The sequence below is a fragment of the Larus michahellis genome, chromosome 8 (assembly GCF_964199755.1).
Source record: "Larus michahellis chromosome 8, bLarMic1.1, whole genome shotgun sequence".
NCBI classification, from domain to species: Eukaryota; Metazoa; Chordata; class Aves; order Charadriiformes; family Laridae; genus Larus; species Larus michahellis.
Genome location: NC_133903.1, coordinates 12,599,688 through 12,619,336, shown reverse-complemented (window position 1 = coordinate 12,619,336; position 19,649 = coordinate 12,599,688). Strand labels below are relative to the sequence as shown.

At 36.0% G+C, this 19,649-nt stretch overlaps 1 protein-coding gene across 8 annotated transcripts in view; it reads left to right on the top strand.

Annotated features, from left to right (window-relative positions):
- CLEC16A (C-type lectin domain containing 16A) overlaps positions 1-19,649 on the top strand; it is an 80,396-nt gene that overhangs the window by 13,932 nt on the left and 46,815 nt on the right. For all 8 annotated transcript variants that reach the window (XR_012588619.1, XR_012588622.1, XR_012588620.1 and 5 more), the window contains exons 8-13: positions 1,527-1,580; positions 4,198-4,311; positions 9,627-9,855; positions 11,207-11,336; positions 14,543-14,643; positions 18,585-18,707. Coding sequence is in view for 3 of the 8 variants with exons in the window: in XM_074596961.1 (XP_074453062.1) it covers positions 1,527-1,580; positions 4,198-4,311; positions 9,627-9,855; positions 11,207-11,336; positions 14,543-14,643; positions 18,585-18,707 (751 nt within the window). In the remaining 5 variants the exon portion in view is untranslated. The remainder of the gene's footprint in view (positions 1-1,526; positions 1,581-4,197; positions 4,312-9,626; positions 9,856-11,206; positions 11,337-14,542; positions 14,644-18,584; positions 18,708-19,649) is intronic.

Genomic DNA, 19,649 nt, shown 5'->3' with positions numbered 1-19,649 from the left:
TTTGTTCAGCAGGTGTTGTAGGGCTAGTACTGTCAATATCTATGTTTGTATGTTTTACATTAAGCAGCTTAAATAAGGTAACTGTAGGGGAAGTACCCAGAAACAGAATTTAAGTTTAGAATAGGTGAAACTTTATTCACCAAACAAATACTGTTTTGGACGACATGGTTGTTAAATGCTAATAATAGTGGTGGAGATGAGAAGAGCTGCAAATCCAGAAAAGGGTTCACGTTTCCCTGACACTGGGAGGTGTGTGATTTCCTTTTCTGATATGGTAACTTTTCTCCTGGCAAAAGCAGATTATAGTACCTTTTCCCAGTATACGTGCAAATTTTCCATGATGTAAAAATCCACTTCAGGTAGAAAATATAAACTTTTGGTTTTGATACTTGGTTCTTCTATGTGCAGGTAAGTTGTGTTTGAATGTAATATAGTTGAATTTATTTTTAAAGCATAGCCTTTAAATTTAGCGGACAGTTGATTTTTAATGAAATAGAAACTGTTCTTTTAAAACCTGTGTAGGTTCCTGTATTCCCTTGTCTTAAAAAATAAAAATTACTGTCCTGTTTTTTCTTTTTTTTTTTTTTGTTTTTTCCGCCTCCCTTCTCCCTCCTTAAATTTTCTGTAGTGGTGTTTGTTCTTAAGATACACAATGCTTTGTCAATTTAAGCATACTTTCATTAACTAAAGGTCAGGTTTACTGCAAGTTAATGAATTCAGTATATTGCATGTGCACTGAAGATTGAATAACCATCAGCTTTTTGTGTTGCCATTGAAATAGGGTGAAGCAGACTTGCTGACTTTTACTTTCATTTCAGCTATTCTAACTCTTTCTACTTTTGCGTGTACAAAAATCTGCTTTTCCTCCTGTTTTCAGGCATATGTGTTGTCACGATGTCAGAGATACTTGTGATCATAAGATTGGGCTGCTCTTACCTCCTGAGATAACTGATTAATTTATTTGGTGATAGTTTTTAAAGTATCACTGATTTATTTTGCAGAACATTTTCATTACTACTGGTATATAAATTTAGCACTGTTGTGGTCAAGTTATACTTAAAATACTTTTGTCTGATGTGACTTACTTGATTTAGAGAAGCATCTGTCAAGAATGTGTTTTTTATTATGTGGGTAGTATTTCATTGCTTCTGAATAGCTAATTTTCAGATCAGACTTTAATGAATGTTAAGTGAGAATTACTTTTTGAAGGAATAGTAGCATAGTGAAAACCAACATACTTCTCAGATACTCATCTGTTTAAGTTAGCGAAGTGACTGTGGAAGACAGTAAGCAATAGCCATTTTTAAAGTTTGTAGAGTAAGGGATATGCTTATTTGGAGAGTCTTCATTTCAAATAGTTTACAAGAAGTGAATGTTAAAGAGCACGAGGCTTTCTGAACATTCTGTATCAGAATATGAAACAATACAATATGAAAAGTTTTGTTCTAAATAAAATATTAAACAGTGTAAATGCTTTAACTTTGTATGAATAAATCAGCATTTTTCATAACTTTTTTTTTCTGTAGGGTGGAGAGCGTCCAAAAATAAGTTTCCAAGTTTCTCTCTATCTTCTTTCTCAAGTAAGTATTTTAAGTATTTTATCCTATTTCAGGACGTGTTTTGCAGTAGTGTTATGATTTATAAATTACTTTATTTTTGTCTATTTTAGCAGAGCTATGAAAAACAATTTGGCAAACAAAGTTTTAAACCTATTGGTTTTCCATTAGAAAAAAAAAAGGCAAGATAATTTGTCCTTTTATGGACAGACCAAATAGCTTTTTACTTGAATTAATAGAATAATAGAAAAATAGAATAAAGGGTAGCCTTTAGAGCATTTATAGTTTATGTACACCACCTAACAAATGGTGCATAGTAGAGCCATGCAACTTGCTAGGACAGAATTTAGTAAAATTGCAGGTGAAATTTAGATAGATGATGTATAGTCCACCTAAGCTATGGAATATTCCAATTTTGAATTTTCCTTTTTGAAATGTAGAGGGAGCAATGATCTCATGTTTTGTTTGATTGTTAAAAAAAAAACAAACAAACAAACAAACAACAAAACCAAAAACCAAACCAACACCCCCCCGCCCCCCCAAAAAAACCCCCAACCAACCAAACCCAAAAAAACCTGTCACCACCAAAAACTCAAACTTTCTCAAAATTTTAATTTCATTGTGCCTATATCTTAAATCTATAAGTACTTATTTCTTATTCTTACCAGTCCCATGTCCTTTTCTTTCTGGAACTTTTTTTCAAATGAAGACAGTTTTACCATGGATTATTTTAGGGTTTTTTTGTAGAGAAAAATAATCTTTTCTCCCCGTAGTCTTCGGTGCATTGTATGAGATCAGTTCTTTTAAATTATGTTCTCCGAAAATAGTTTTTACATTTATTCATAGATATTTTTTTTTATTTATGATTTTACATTAGTCATTTTATTGTGGTCTGGACATAGTTTCATCTTCTTTTTTTTAAGAACTTTTCTGAAAAATGTGATTTTTTTTTTTTTTCACCATGATATAATTTGATGCTTTTTAATTTAAACCAAAAAATTAGTGATGTTGTGGGAGTTACTTACTACAGATAAAATCATGGGGGCAACAGCTTCTTGTAACTAAAGGGGTTTGCATCATAGGGTTGTATATGTTGATCTCTTCTAACCTCTTTGATTTCATTTGGAAGTATTGGCTAGGTATCGTTTCAAGATATGCATGTATGTTCTTCATTGTTTTTAATAAAGACAATGGAACTTATTTTCCTAACCATAAAGACCTGGGAACAAATTTTGTGTGTCAGAATGGGATGGGATGTAGAAAATTGAGCTGCTTTTTCTGTGACTGTCAGATATGCATATTTTTCCACCTTTTTTGAACCTAGAATCTGTCTTTGATGGAGTGGGATCTGAAAAAGTGTACACTAAGTATCTGAAAAACCTTCTTAACTATTTCTGTTATTGACACCGGACACATGCTTTAGGCATTATTCAGGTATTAGAGACAAGTGTTTGAGAGACTCATACTAGCAGATGAAAATCCATTGCTGTGGGTTTTCATCATGGATTTTCATTCACTTTGTGAAAAGTGAACATATAATGTACTTATGCCAAAACAGGCTTGTATATAGTCAAGCTACACTTTCTGAATTAGAAGAAGCTTGAGCAATTTGTGGGGTTGTTCAAAGTATTTTTGAAGTGTGTTGTGACTTTACGAAGTTTTACACAGGTCACCACTGCATGATAATAATCACTTCACTTTTGAGGTCTGGAATGGTTCTGGCTTTAATCAGAAAACCTGTGGAGATCATGTTTAGCTAAATATTGTCAAAACCATGATTAGATTTACTGGTTTAAAAATTATTTGGGGATTTTTTTCAGCTAGAACTACTGTTTAGGGATCCAGTTTTGATGTTGCTGTGAAGGTAATGGATATAAGCTGACATAAGGGTATTGTGGCTGGATCTGAGCAGGTTCTGTCCAGAAGCCAACTGTTTACTGGCCCAACCTTGCAAGCCTTCCCTAAAAGTAGAGTGGTTAGTGTAAACGGAGAACTCTGTTAAAGCACCAAAGCACTTCTGGGTAAGTGCTTTAATGTTGTAGGCAGTATGGCCCTTATTCCTGTATTACGTAGTTGCTTTGTAGCTAGACCATAATTCGCTCCAATTTCATAGCCAGAAAAACTGCTTCTGATCCAGTTCAGCCTATTGCATGACATTTACTCGTGAATCACTGCAAAGTAATTGTGTGCACAACACAGAATTTACTGGAGTCCTCTCAGTCATTGGCATACAAGGTCAGAGGATGCTGCATACCATAATCAGTATGTGTAGTTTCTCAAAAAACCCCACAATTTTCTGGAGCAGTTTTGGTTCCTTGGTAGAGTATCACACAGCTTTCCTTTCAAAGCTAATGAGGAGAGGGAATTTGCATTTCTCAGAAGTGGGGAAGAGAATGAAGAATTATTAAAACTAGGTAGTAAAATGTAGAGAGAGGTCAATTACCTGTAGAAGGGATTATGGTCTCCTGTGTTTTGAAGTAGATTTCATGAACTATCGGTGTTACTAACTGTACTTTATGGTATATGTAAACTTAAGGTACCAGTTTAACAGGGTCAAAGAAGTATGTTCAATGACTGAAATTGTGAAACTGGATGTGTTCTGTAATACGTCTGATATTTCTTCCCACCCTTCTTTTTATAGGTTTTTCTAATTATACATTACGCCCCTTTGGTGAACTCATTGGCTGAGGTTATACTTAATGGTGATCTCTCTGTGTTTTCTTCTAAAGTTGAGCAAGATATACAGAAAAACTCAGTAAGTGGCCAACTAATCTTTAATTTATTTTTTTTTTAGAGGCAAAGAAAATATTTGAAAAACAAAATCAGGTATCGGATCTGGTAAGCTAAGGTGTTTGTGTTTAGGAGAGAAGAGTGGCAATAGACAATTGCAGTTTTTGTTGTTGGATATTATAGCAGAAAAATGCTCTGTGCAACTTACAGCATAGTGTTCTTGTCAAAGTTGCAATATTTTTTTGTGCATGCATATATATTTCAGGTAGTGATACAAGAACATGTAGGACACAAATTAGAATACTTTTTTGCTTCTGCGGGTGTCAGACACTGCAAATGCTTCCGTCATTTTGATGGGACACTTTTGTAATCGAGTCTAATGCGTTCAGTTTTTGTTCTCGGCTCTTTGGTAGTGAAACAGAAATGAGTCATCACAACTTTTCCTGTGAAATTATTTCCTTAACGCAGCTTGTAGTAGAAATGAGAGACTTAGAAGAAATACCTGGCCCTATGGTAAATCCTTTGGATATAGAAAGAAATAAAGTTTTTTGTCTGAATATTCCCAGTGTTTTAGCAGTAAAGTCGATCATCTCTGAACGCGTGCATCAGTGTGCATGAGAGAATATACACCAGCCACAAAGAGATGGAAGTGCTATCATTTTGTCATTGCCCTTGTACCTTCAGATTTAATCCTCTGTAGATATTGCTAGATGCTGCTGTTAGTGTTTTTTCTAAGTGTGTCATGTATATATATATTTTTTTCCCCTTTTGTCGTTTGTTTCACAGTTTGTGAAATGCTTGTATGTTACTTCTTAAAGGTTATTTGGGGATGGTAATAAGAGGCAGGTATGACCTTACTTTGGTTAAGAGACTTCTGACTCTAGTTCTGTCTAAAGATTGACCATGTCCCCTAATGTCTGACTGGTCAGCAAAGAGTTACTGACTGAAATTTTTAATTTATAACAAGCAGTAGATTGGTTCTTAAGCACATTCTTTCCCACCAGTGGCTGTAGCTGTGAGAGTTTCAAGGGGGAGATATGCTTCAACCCTTCCACGATACAAGTCCAACTTTTTCAAATTTCTTCTGCTGTTGTGGGCTGATCTTAGCCAGTAGCTTTTGGGTTCTTGTATTTCGTACTGTTGACCTTGATATTTAGAATCTAATCTTCTTTAGAAAAAACTACAGTGGAATGGTAAAGCTGACTGAATGATTTGAGATAAAGCAATCTTTCTTATGTTAGTTAGCAATGTCTGACCTGCTAGCTGCGTACTGAGTGTCGTGTGTGTTACTTGTGCAGAAGCAGCTTTGTTACTAGGAAATTTGTGGTGGGAGGGTGGGGCAGCAGTTGTTGCAGAAGTGAGATTCTCTTTTCCTGTCATAGTTACTGTACAGAGTTGCACAATAGCTGTAGCATATGTTTGTGTGCTTGCACTAACATTAGGAATATTAAGGGTTTCTGTTGTGGTTTGGGCTGCTTCTTAGTGGTCTTAAAAACGTGTCCTCATGGCACATAAATTGGGAGTTCTGTCATACCTGAACAGGTAGTAAATAGAAGGGGTATTGGCGTTCTAGGATAGACACTTAGTGAAAATGCTAGGGGTGGACCTTTGTTACAGGGAGAGCAGAGTGATGGCACTTTTGGTGGATGAGCAAAAATCTTCCATGGGAGAAACTTTAGTTTTTAGTAAATTCAACCATATTCTTCAATGAAGCCTTGGAGGGGAAAACCTGTACTGTCAGAAAGCATACTGGTGGAGGTTGGTTATTTGCAGAAAGAGCAGGGAGTAATCTTCAGCAGAAGAGCTCGTGCCCTACTTCCAGTGACGGGAGCTATCAAGTGAGCTGCTCTCAGTTGATGTGTATGAGCAACTACTGCGTATATTGCATGGTGTTTTCTACTGATACACAACTCAATGCAGTCAGGCTGAAGTCAGCTGTGTAGATATGGAGGCATAGACAACTTAAGTAAAGTGAGGCAGTTTCATGTTGCTCTGTGATAGAACTTCTTAGAGTAGAAAGTTGATTTTGAACGTTGTTAGCCATTTCAGGGGCTGTTCTTTGGACTATAAAGTGTATCAGGATCATTGCAAAGTTATTACTGTGGTGTATTCTGTTGCAAAGAAATGACAAACTTCTATTGAGTAATGGAAACTATTTTGGAAGCTACTTTAGAATTGCTTGTTCTGGGGTTAGTAGAGAAAATTGATAGGCAAATTTTTTAATTTACTTTATGACTGAGTTTAGAATTGTGTTTCTTAAGTCAGACACAGATTTATCTTTTACTACTTCCTTTCTATTATAATTTCCCATGGCAATCATTCTGATTCTCTCCTAAAGTGCTTGTTTTGGGGATATTTCTGTGTGTTATGGTGAGCCGCAGTTATCTCTAAACCCCTGCTTTGTACCAAATACTATTCATCTCTGGTAATAAAGATGTCTTGTTATATTTAAATTGAAGTGTAACTGCCAGTTTCTAATTAACATGTAGTTTCTAAAACCCAAAGTAAGTAGAACCTCATGTCTGTATTCATCTTCCTAATAAGATGAATTAAAGTGGAATGAGGTGTAGAGAGTACAGACTGAGATTACCAAAAGCAGTGACACACGATAGGAGACTAAATGAGTAAAGACTACTTAACAAAATAAAAGCCAAGAAGGGTTGCAGTTGCCGTGTATAAATGCAACATATCCAGAGTTATTTAGAGCAAAAGAGTAATGGTATTTGTCAGCAGAGAAACAGATGGTACTTTTTCCTCAAAATCATTTTCTGGAAAAAATCACCAGCGGATCTAAATGCTAATGGCTTATGAATTGGCAATAACCTACCCATGGAGATCTGCTGAACATCATAGGGCACTAATGATTGCTCAACCTCCATTGAACAGATTCTCCACCTCAAAGTGTAGCAAATTAAGATAGACTTTTCTTTACACATTTTTTTCCCTGTATTTCTGGTTTTAGGTGACATCAGTAGAAATACTAACTCTTAGCTCATGATGAGAGTTGGAATGTGTGTAGCCAACAGAATATGTTTAAACTTGTTAGCAGTCATCGTTTTAAGGTTTACCTTACTTCCTGTGAGATCTGTGTTCCTCCATAATTCGGATGTGTGCCAGTTCTACCTATTTCATGTTTCTTGGTTTCTTGTTTAACCTACTTTCTCCTTCCTGTAAAAGTTGTTACTGGTACTGCCTTATTTTACCAGCACATATTGCACAAGATAAACCATAGTTGAAAATACAGTTGAAAGACTTTTTAGAAGTATGAAATAGCAATATCTCAAACTGTATAATCAACTTAGATAGACCACATACTATGTAAAGTAATCTTAAGTCTGATTTTAAAATGTTTTATATGTAATCTTGTTACATTTAGCAGAACAGAATATATATGTTGACTTTTCCTAAGCATTCTTTCTTGAGATGGACCAGACCATGGTTCAGTGCCTATGATCACATTGCTCTTCTGGTATTTTGGTTACATGGCTAACAGCATATTAGAAATGCAAGGATGTTAACTACATGCATTTTTCATAAAGAAAGTAGCGACAGGATTCTAGAAGGCAATTTTAAGAAGTGAATGCAGGAAGAGGAAAATGCGTTATGCAACTTCCATGATACTTTTCTTGAAGAATAGGGCTTAATGCATTCTTCCCTTTCCTTATGACTTTTCTGACCAGAGGCCATCAATAAAAGGTAATCTGGTTGTAACTCTGGTTGTTTTATAACCTTCCTATGTTGCAGTTTGATCAGACTAAAAATATATCAGAGAGCTTACTGGGGGACGTACGTGTGGTAAATTTCACATTGTGGGTTTTTTGGTATTGTGAAAGATTCCTCCTAGTATATGGTTTGTTTCAACGCCAAGCATACGGTGACTTTTGCAAGATTTCTGTAAAGTCTTTTTAAAAAGAAGATTCAGAGAAACACCTTGGCCCCTTGTCTTGTAGAAGGCTTCTTCCCAGATCTTTTCCTGCTCTTTTTTTTTTTTTTATGTATAGGTGTTCCTTATTGAGTGAAGGGAGGGGTTTTCCACAATTTTTTCTCTGAGGTCTCTTTGCACTCATCTTCAATGCTTATTGTACTTGGGTCACCTAAGGCAAGGAGTGGAATCAGTTTTGTTTACTCTGGTCGTCTTCCTCTTGCTTGCCCTAAAACGTTTACCTCTTTAGCCAGCATCAGCTAAGTGTGATTGAAGTATTGAGGTCTGAAAGGTAACAAAGTTTCTGTAGCAGTCTTGTTCAGAGTAAACCTGTGCTGGCAGGAAGCCCCCACGCCATGTGTTTCACTTGTCAGTAACAAGGGAGGTTTGGCTGATCAATGTTTATAGCTCTGGGTGAGAAGGGAGTATGTACTCTGGTAATCCAGCTGGCAGGTCTAATAAGTGAGAAGGGAGCTCAAAGCATCACAGCTCAGAAACAATTGGCAAAATTGTAGGAAACCAAGTTTTGTTAGCCCTCCTAGTCACAGAACTTCTTGTAGTGTCTTGTGCCGTTCTGCAAGAATATGTTGGTCTCTGTTGTTAGGATGGCACGGGTTCTTGGAAATGCTTATTTCCTCTGGGAGAAATTTGTCATCTACATTTAATGTCTTGCTCTGTGAATTAATAATTGGGGAAATCAGATACTGATTGGATACTGTTTGGCCTTTTGTCAAAAAACAGTGTTTTGACTTGAGTGATAAACTTCTGATATCTTTGGGTAGAACGCAAGTATATTGAAGTCTTAACAAATGAAGTGATGTTGGTTTTCTGGACTTGGTAAGGCCCACGTCTGGAAGCCCAAAAAGGTTGATTGATGTCCATGCCATTTGTTCCATGTTGATACAAAGACTAGTATGCTGTTGAGGGAAGATTAAGATTCAAAAAAAGCTTGCAGCATAGAGCATTGGTTTTTGTCCTTGCTAGTGCCAAAGACATTTAAAAATTGTATTTCATATTAATACATTTCTATCAACACACACTTTAGATTTTGCTGCCTTTGTCCTTCTTGCAAAAGGTACCTTAATTTTGTAGGTACTGTTTTGCCTGTTAAGAAAGTTCAAAGAAGGGGAAAAAATTTAATAATAATAACTTATGAAATAGGTAGCTCTAGATCTTGTCTCAAGATGTCATACTTTTAAATGATAGATCTTTAGAATATGTTACTTTGGAAATAATAGTTCTATTGATGATTTGATACAAGTTGAGGTCTGCTTTCTTGTATTTTAAAATGGATTTGAGATTTGTAAGTGGTACGCTAATCTACATTCTAAAAACCCTCTCCTATGTGAACTGAAGTTTATCAATTAGAGTTAAAAATGTCTTGCTGTAAACTCACTGTAATCTCTTCAAATTTACAGGCAAAGTCAAGTATCAGATGTTTCATAAAACCAACAGAAACACTGGAGAGATCTCTTGAAATTAACAAACAGAAGGGGAAGAAGAGGTTGCAGAAAAGACCCAACTATAAAAATGTTGGTGAAGAAGATGAAGAGGAGAGAGGATCTGAAGATAACCAAGATGACCTAGATAAAACTAAAGGTACAGAAGCAAGTTCAAAGGGCATCAGAACAAGCAGTGAAAATGAAGGTGAGTATACCAGCAAATAAAAAAGATGCTTACAATTTGGATACTTTTATTTACTGTGTGGACCTCGTTGTGATCTGTTACATGACTTGTTCTCTTGTTGCATTAGGTAAATGTGGGATTACTAAATTTGTTTCAGTCTTCGGCTGTATTTTTTTCTCATGTTAAGTCATTCTGTCAGAACATGTAATCCGATTAAAAACTACGAAAGTGTTCTCATATCTTTCTGTAGTTTTTGGACCTTATCACAAATGCATGCCTTGCACCTAGGTGTACACAATTATGGGGTACTTTATAAGTAGATGTCACAACTTTGTAACTTTTCCTTCTGCAGTAAGGCAAATGGTGTAGCCACTTCACCTTTGTAAGATGGTCAGGAGTATTTTATGCATGTTTCAGTGGTAAAATTCAACAAGTGTGCTAAAAGTGACAGTACGTGGTATAAGATGATGTTAAATAGTTCAAAGCTGAAGAAAACATCTTCAGGATTTTTGATGTAATGCAGACCTCGAAGAAATGGTTTTATAGGATGAGTGGTCTTACAGCATATTGTAACTGTTTATTTTACTAGTTAGTAACTATTAGAAGGATGCATCAGAAACTAGTCTTTACTTTAAGCAAATTGAGAAAAAATGTGGCAGAATTGCATGCAAGCAATAGAAAACAAGACCTTTATGCTTTGGCAGCCCTCTCCAAACATAGTTGCATTTTGATTTAGGTAAGCAGTCTGTTTGAGAAGGCTTTCAATAAATGGTGTCAAATAACTGATGATGATTTGAAGAAAATATGGCATGATCTATAGTTCAAACTGGTGCATTTAGTAGGCATCTTTGTCCAAATTCCTAAGCAAAAGCTAGATTTGGTCCTAAGACTTATGTCCAATAGGTCCCACTTGGGACCAGGTATCCAGCTTCCTGTAATTGTAGAGACCTATTTATACCCTTTGTGAAACTCGATGTCCACCCATGCCCCAATCTCACCAGCATTTTCACAAAGAAAACTTTTTTCCAGAAAGAGCTTCTATGTTATTACTTGCTGTGGTTTGGAGGAGAGAGGGATTGTTGCTTGTTTATTTGCCAAAATAATCTTTATATTTTCTTTATGTATATTATGTATACGTATAATTTTCTTGTGGCAGTTAAATTCCTTAAAGAAATGTAAGCAAACCTCTTTATTGTGAAGAAAATTTGCCTAAACCTATTCATTCATTAGTCTTTCTGAAGTTATGGTTATACCTCTTATATATAGTTGCATCAGTCACTTTTAATGCAAAACACAAAATACAGAAGAGCTTGTGATAACCGATTGTTAAAAATATCAAATTTTGGTGTTGTGGTTTTTTTTGTTTCTTTAGAAATAGAGATGGTAATCATGGAGAGATGTAAACTGTCAGAATTGTCTGTCTCTACTGTGACAGAACAGAATACAACAGATGAAGAAAAGAGTGCAGCTGCCTCTGGGAGTGAGATAACAAACTGGAACAGGTATAAGGGAACTGTAATATATTTTGCTGTATTGATTCCTTACTTGCCCTTCCATTGACTCTCTCACTTCTCTTAATCAGTATTTCAAATCTGCCCCCAATTAAAATTACAGGGGTTCTTGTGGATCACAAATAAGTGAGGCAACAGAAAAATGGAATATGGCATCTCTACTGATCGGTTTTGGAAATGGTCCTGTTCCTCTGTAAAGTTTGTGCTTTCCTGTATGGCATTTATGATGCCTATGTTGGTAAAGTTATATTACAAACTATTAACACAATAAAACCAGAATATAAATGTTTTCATTCCAGAATTTTTTAAACCTCTAAATTAAGCCAAAAGAATTTTTCTTAATGATATTTGTGGTCATATCTGTCAATTTTGCATATGCCTATAGGGAAAAAAAAATGGAAAATTCCTCAGTTCAGGGCTCAATTTTTCAGAATTTTAGTAGCAATAGTTATGAATAAACCCTGCTAACCTATGTGTAGTTTCCAAAGTCCATTAGTGTATCTTAGGTTTATCGAAAACTTCTCTTGGAAATGCAGTTGTTAAGTGTTTCTGGGAACAGAAATTGACCTGACTTCAAAATTTAAGCTTGTATTTATTAAATACTCAAAAGACACTTTCCCAGTGAGAATTTTGTGTTCTTGTTATTAAAATGCTAAAGAAAATAAACCAAATGTGCCATCTCTGACACAAAAGTAATTGCAAATGTGTCCCTTTGGGAAATGCACATGTTTAATAGGATTTCAAATTTATTTTTAAACTTGGGAAATGCTGCTTGGTATTCCCAGAATTTCATTCTGTCTCCATTATAGCTTTGATGTTGCTTAGATTACATTCATTAATAAAGATAACATTTCATTTCGTTGTAAAAGTGAAATTGAACCTTGTCTTGAACTGGATTTAAAATACATAGTTCTAGATTATTGATATTTTGGCTAAAATATGTGCCAAATGGCTTTTAGAAAGAAATTGGCAATGACTGCATTGGATACTAAAGCAACCAGGATGCTCAGGTCTTGAAAAGCACAAAATACTTACATGTGAGATGGCAATTCATTTGGCATATGCCCGCGTTTCAGGATTTTCTTGATCTGCAGATACGATCTGACAGCATCCTGCATCTTTTCTAAAAATAAACAGCATCAAAGAATGTGCAGAGCTAAAAATATTTTTAAAATAAGGATTGACCTTGTGTAGGGCATTTCTGGCCTTAATTTTATACATGAATTTTTGGAAATATACGTGGATAAGCCGCTATAGTTTAAGATTTTGTGTTATTCCATATGCCAAATATAGTATTTGAAACAGTAGCTAAAATGCTCAAGAAATTTGCTCAAGTGTGTATAGCTTCTTTCCTACAGTGATTGTTATCTTCGAGTCTTGTGGATGAGGTGCCATATGGCAGTGGAAAATGCAGTGATCTTTTATTCCACTTGAAGTGGGGTAAACTTCCGTAACTGGAATAACCATTAGTGATTGTGGTGATAGTGATTCCTCATGTTTTGCAGTCTTCAATTGTGGGCACACTCTACAAGAATAAATAATTTGAATACTTGTATGGCATTGTTGGATCTGTTTCTTTTATCAAGTCACTAGTAAAATGCTAGTAAAGGAAAAAAATGCTTGTAAAGGAAGGAAATGCTTACAGAGTAAAGAAATACACTTGCAAATACTTGCCATATAGCCTTTAATGTTAAAAGTGGATTTTAAAAGCTGTCCAGTAGTTGTTGAAAAATAGATGGAAAACAGCACAGTTTGCAGTTAAAAATCTGTAGCTGTAAAAGGTAGGTCAAGTTTTCAATTTCCCTTAGCCCTTTTACTACTGTGAAGAACATAATAGAGAAAGTTTAAGTGGTTTTGGTGTAATTTTATTTTGATGGCCTCGCTACTGGAAAGTTTAAGCCTTAAGGCTTGTTTTAAATTAACTTCCTCTTATGATATGCTGCACAGCAAAGTTTTTTCCAGAATGCGAAACCTTCATGCTGTGTTGTGCCTTCTGTTGCTGCTTTCTTACACCTGAAGTTTTTCTGGGTCTATCCTATTTTTAGTCTATGTGAGGACCTGTTGATGAGTGGGATTCCTAGAGTCGTTTTGGTTTCTGATTGAGACTTTGATAATGCAGGTCTGCTAGGTCTGAAGATAGGAAAATGTACTTGTTTTTATGACTTTGGACATGATTTTAATGTATTTTATTTGGATGTAATTTAGGTAATGTAAGGATTATTTTTTTTTCCTTTCACTGTTAAAGAAATACTTTGAGAGGTAGGAATTCTCTTTTCAGTCAAGGTTCTAAACTGTCTTCTGGTGACTCTGACACTTCACTCATTTTTTTACATGTTTTTGTGTCTGTCTGGGCCACCTGTGAAAATGGATTTAATTTTTGCTTGTGCTCTGAACTGATTGCATGCAAGCCAGCTTAAGACAAGAAGCCAAGTTGTCTTGTCATCAGGCTTGTGCTAATATCAGATGAATCTCAGCCATATCTGATCTGTCCAAACAGCTTTTGCATTAAATTGACTTTTCTGATCTGTTCAGGGTACAGGTGAAGGGTGAACTTGGCACTGTTTGTAGCTTTTTGTGTATGTGTTGTAAGTCACACATGCTTAAATCCAGGAAAACAAAGCTCTTCTGCAGTCCAAAGCTTTCTTTTTTCCATTCAAATGTTCTTTCCTGGTTCGTTTTTCTTTCTTATAAGTGTTGGATGGTAAAGTTTTTCACTGATTGTTTTGGAATCTGGCTTCCTCCAAACTTTTGGTGAAAACTGCTTTCTTGTAATAATAAAAACTTTTCAACTCTATTTGGTACATGCGTTTTAAGGTAGCCTCTTTTTTTTTTTATGCAACAGGGATAGCAGCTCCTTGAAGTTACTTACATATACACCTTAAACAAGCTGTATGCTTCTGCATACATACTAAATGTGCTACAAAGAACACAGTAAATGTGTGACCAATCAATTCTTGGGAAAGTATTATGTAACAAATCCCATTAAAACATCATAATTAGTATCAGAATGTAAACACAAGTCATGGCTATAATCTGAAGTACTCTTAAACAGGTTAATTTTTGTTTAATGCCTGAAAATGTGTATTACTGTAAATTTGCCTCTTCCATTAGCTACATGTAGAACAAAATATTTACTCGTTTTTCTGTAGATGTCATCTTTTTCTTTTTAACTGTTTTAAAATTACTCCTTTCCACAGGCCTTTTCTTGATATGGTCTATAATGCACTGGACTGTGCTGATGATGATTACTATGCCCTCTTTGTGCTCTGTCTTCTCTATGCAATGTCACACAACAAAGGTAAGCAATTTTTGCTTTTTCCAGAGAAAACTAAATGAGACGCATGGTTTTAGACAGGCACAATGTGTTTATAACTTGTGTTTATGCATGCCTTAAAAGGTGAGAAATTCTTTACATGGGGGAGGCAGAAACAAGTATGCTTTATGTAAAAACAGTTGCTAAGGAACACCTTTTTAAGAACTATCTGGTAGAAAGCTTTGTGAACATCAGATACTTTTCTCCTGTAGGTTTCTTGGAATTGGAATAGGACTATTGTGTTTCATTTTTAATCTCTTCAGTTGAAGCCCACTATATTCAATCTACATATATATGGGATCCAGTTCTTTCCCACTTTGCATGTACTGTGATTGTTACGTGTAAGCCAAGTATAAAAGTTGTCAGTGTTCTATGCCATAATACATCTTGAAAGTCTCGCAAGGAGCCTGGACTATTTTGTAAACTAGCAAAACTATGTTAAATGTGTAATTCATTATAATTCAGACAATATGAGAATATGTGACCTTTTCTAAGGGATGATTATGGTTAGCTTTTTTGCTGTTTGTGTGCATTTTAAATAGGTTCCTTGTGGAGCGGTAACGTAAACATCTCATACATGTGAATAATCATGTGTTTCAGGAATTGAGCACTGAATCTAAGTTATTTTCTGCTTATGAGGATAGTTTCTATAACATACTAGTAATTTAAATGAATCAACTGGTACAGTAAACTGAGCAAAAGAGCATCAGGTGTGATGTAAAAGTAAGGATTGAAAGTAAGGATTTTGTTACAGCTTCAAGGTACCTCTAATGGGCGAGCAGAGTGGAAATGAGAGTCTTGAGGGAGACAGCCACTCTTATTCTGTTCTTCTCCATCCTCTCGGTGGCTTTATTTTTTTCCAGGCATGAAGGAATGCTTCTCTGAGATTGTAATTTGCCAACAATTTCAGGGCTTTCATAGTCTCTTATGACAAGAGATGATAACATAACTAATATCACCAAAGATAGCACCACAGCCTTGTCATGCTTTAGCCCTCTCTGAGTTGCATCTCTGATATCCCACACATGCCCTTGCAGCCAGTATATTTCTTCCAGAAAATGTCTTTCCCCAAGGGACTTTTGAGCATCACTGTGCTAGAAAACACTGATGTCAGAGATGGATTCTCTTCTCTTAAAATTCATTAGTTGAAGCTGTGAATATCCAAAATCATTAGTTGTTGCAGCTTCAGAGAATCCCTGTAAGTCTTTCAACATCATTGTAAAGGAGTAAACCTACAGTCTATGATTGTATTTCTCAGGAATTCTTCTCTTTAAGACCATAGTTCTTCACCCCACTGTATTTGCTTTCCGTGTAATTAATCAATCTTCAATATCCTGTTCCCAGAAAAAAATGTCTGACATCCTCTCTTGTTTCAATGATGATTTACTTATATCTGTAGTATTGCTGTAAACAGTGAGGAATGCAGCAGATGCAGTCTCGTGCTGCTTACTTTCAGCAATCTCTGTGCAGTTTATTTTTCACCCAATATTCAGGGTTACCAAGACAAATACAACAGGCAGAAAAAATATCTACCTTTTAAGAGACTAAAAGGCCCTAAAACTGGGGATACATTTTATGCGTTTAAGGGATCAAAATCTACACTTCATTCTTTGGTGGTCATATCAACACCCTCTAAATGAAAAATTCTTTAGGCTATACTCATTGGCTTTCCTTGTCAACAATTTACATTAGCCTGTTGCTCTTTAACCCTACATCTTAGATACTAGGTAGATAATGACATCCAGTTCTAGTGTTCACTGTCTTTTACCAACCCATTCTCTTGTGCCCTGTGGTAGACTGCTTTCAGCCTTGGGGGCCACAAAATCAGTGCCTCTATCTCTTGAAGAAGATAGGTTTTACAAGCTGCTGATTTAGTGCCCCTGTTTGATGCAAGAGCGGAATGTTGCTCTTTAGAAGGTCAGGAGCTGTACAGCTGCTCCTTTCTACACCAAATTCAGTGTCAGTCATGGAAGGTGCCTCAGGATAGAGCTGGAGCAAATGGTTGTATCTGAATTCAGTATAATGTAAGATATCTGTCTGCTTACAGACTTCCTCAAGTTATGGGTTGATAATTTTCTTTTACAAAAGGGCATTAAGGTCTCTTTCCAGACATGGAGAGGCCAAGTTGTTTCCCCAGTTTCAGGAAGTAATAAATCTCTAGGAGTTGTGTGTCTAGGATCTGGTTATCTATTTACTATCTATCTGACAGAGATGGTAAATGCTCCAGTGAGCACTTGAATCAGTTCAAACAAACAGGTAACTAATTGGAAATTTAGGATGATTTCTTGTGATGAGCGCCACACAAGCTTGTCCTCTCTACAGCATTAGGAAATAAGTTGCAGTTTTCTCTTTCGGTATAGTGGCTTCTTCAGATATGCTTCTGATTCTTTAGCTCAGGAGAAAGGTTCACCTTTCCCCCATCCTACTCATTCTGGCGCTGTGGAGAAGGCTACAACAGAACACATTCAAAAAAATCTGAATTGCCCTAGCTTAACCAAAACTTTGTTTTCAGGCCGTGCTCTAAGGGATCAGCCTTTTCATTCTCTGTCACTAAATGTATATACCCTATTGAGGCTTTTGATTGTGACTCCTTCCATTTGGATACTGAGTCTGCATTTTGAACAAGTGTAAAGAAAATGTGCTTGTTTTTCACCAGAAAGAAATATTCACGTGAACAGGAAGAAAGAATCCCAAGAGGTACGCATAGGCAGCTAAATAGACTTGTTGCAAATTGTATCTGAGACCCAGAAGGAGCCCTTCATATATGTTGGTAGAGCGTGTACTGTATCTGAAGAATGCAGAGCTCTGCATCCTTGGCAGGCAGACAACCAAATGAAAGTTGCTAAATATGAATTCTTTAACTGTGATTTCAGTTTGGCCACTTTGTTGAACACCTGCCTGGTCCTGCTTCATATGTCCCCCATGTTTTCTTAGTCTCATTAATGGTTTTCTGGTGGTTAATGACCATGTACTTTTGTGAGAGCTTAATCTGCATATAGATATTCTCTAAGAAATGTTACTCATAAGCAGCTTTCCTTTCCAGAAGGAAAACTGTAGCTCTTCACAAAACTGTTAGTGTTGTGTACATTAATACTGTTTTTGCCCTGGTTCCTTGAATGCTTCCTTCCCTCCCATCCCATTCTCCAGTCTCACCATGACAGAGAACATTTGTATCACTGTCATTTATCTTCAAACAGACCTTTAATAATTGTTCCAAATACATATGCTTAGTGAAGAAATAAATCAGATATCAGAAGTGTTGCTTGTGTAGGCTTAACTACAAGTTCAGGGTTGGAAGAAACTATAAACTGCAATGTAGTCATCTGCTGCTTTACGGGGTTGTTTATTACTGTTCTTTAAAACAAGGACAGGGAGGTCCTCAGCAATCCATAACTATGTTTTGTTTTAAGAGGTCTTACAGTAACCAGTCTCTTCTGAGAAATAACTTCACTATTTTAGAGGAATAAGTTGAAGAAACCTTTGGTTTCCTTGTAAAAGTCAGTGAGAATCTGTGATTTACGGTGGGGAGGGTACTAAAGAGTAGTAGTAAAGTGGAATTTAAAAGCAGACTTTTGTCTTTTCCTCTTTAGCCTTAATGCTGTTCAGATGTATGGCTTGACTTTGATGTGATTTATATGCAAACAAATAGTCTGAGAATTCCAGATGCAGCAAAATGGTTTAGATGTCATCAACCGTTTTGGGATTTAAGTAGGCTCCATTTAAGGCTGAGATTTTTCAGTGATACGTAAATCTGTTTAGTCTTTCTGTTCTTCCTTTTCCATGTAATAGAAATTCAAAACTAACTTGCCTAGTTTTGTATTGCTAATCACAGTCTTCTGAGAAAACTGCTATGATCTATTAAATACTTACCTTGAGGCGTACTCCTGTTTTCTAATTTACCTTTCTTCTTTCATCCCCCACAAAAGGAATTGACCCAGTCAAGCTGGAGAGAATTCAACTTCCAGCTCAACATGCTGAAGAGAGAAATTCATATAATCATGTACTTGCAGAAAGGCTCATCAGGATAATGAATTATGCTGCACAACCAGGTATCACTTTTCCAATATTTGTTTTCTTGCCAAGCTGAAATTTTTGAAGGGGGGGAGGGGGGGAAGCCACCTAGCCTCTTGTCTTTGAAGGGAAAGTGACTGTTTAGCATGCTTTTTGATGAACAATAAGTAAATGTGGTCTGTGAAAGACGGCGATCAGGTTTTTGTTCATTGTTGAGGAAACAAACTCTGTATTTCTGCTGAATAGTTGTTTCTATACTCAGAACTGTACAGGGATCTGTTGTCTTAATTTTCTGTGGTTTTGAATAAACAAAAATGATGAAATGCATAGCAATTTCAGCTTAATGTAGGATTTCATCCTGCAAATTTGATCTGTGGCATCTTTGCTTGTAAAAGTAATTCCGGTGGAGAAGTAGTCTTGAAAACTATATGGTACCCTTTGCTTAGAGCAGTCCTTAGTCTCTAGAGGTGATACCAAATTATCCCATGATTTTTTTTTTTAATCGCAGATTGTGTTTTCAGTTCTGAACTGTTTTGCAGAATATATGGTGGGGGTTTTTTTCATGACTTCAACTTTTTTGTGAAATGAGGGATACAAGGCTCAGTGACCTATTCCATGGAAACATGATTGTTGTTCAAGCCATAGCTCTCTCCCTCTTAAAACTTCAAATGAGTAGAACTGGTTTTCCCCTGAAACTGACGCACTATCAAATTCCTGATTGTCTGCAGAATAAAATCTGATGCTTGTTTGACTCGTGAGACTGATCTACAGAGTATTAACTTGCTATGCTGATATGCCAGTCACAGATTAAAGGCATGTTTGGATATAATGAGTTTGTACATACTGCAGAAGGAGAAAGTGCAAGATGAAGAAATGCCTTTGTTTAAACAAAACCACTTCTGATGAGGGGTAGAAATAGCATATTTTTATTAAGCTTGCTAAACTCTGTGTGGAACAGCTCCTTTTCTCTTCTTTTGGGG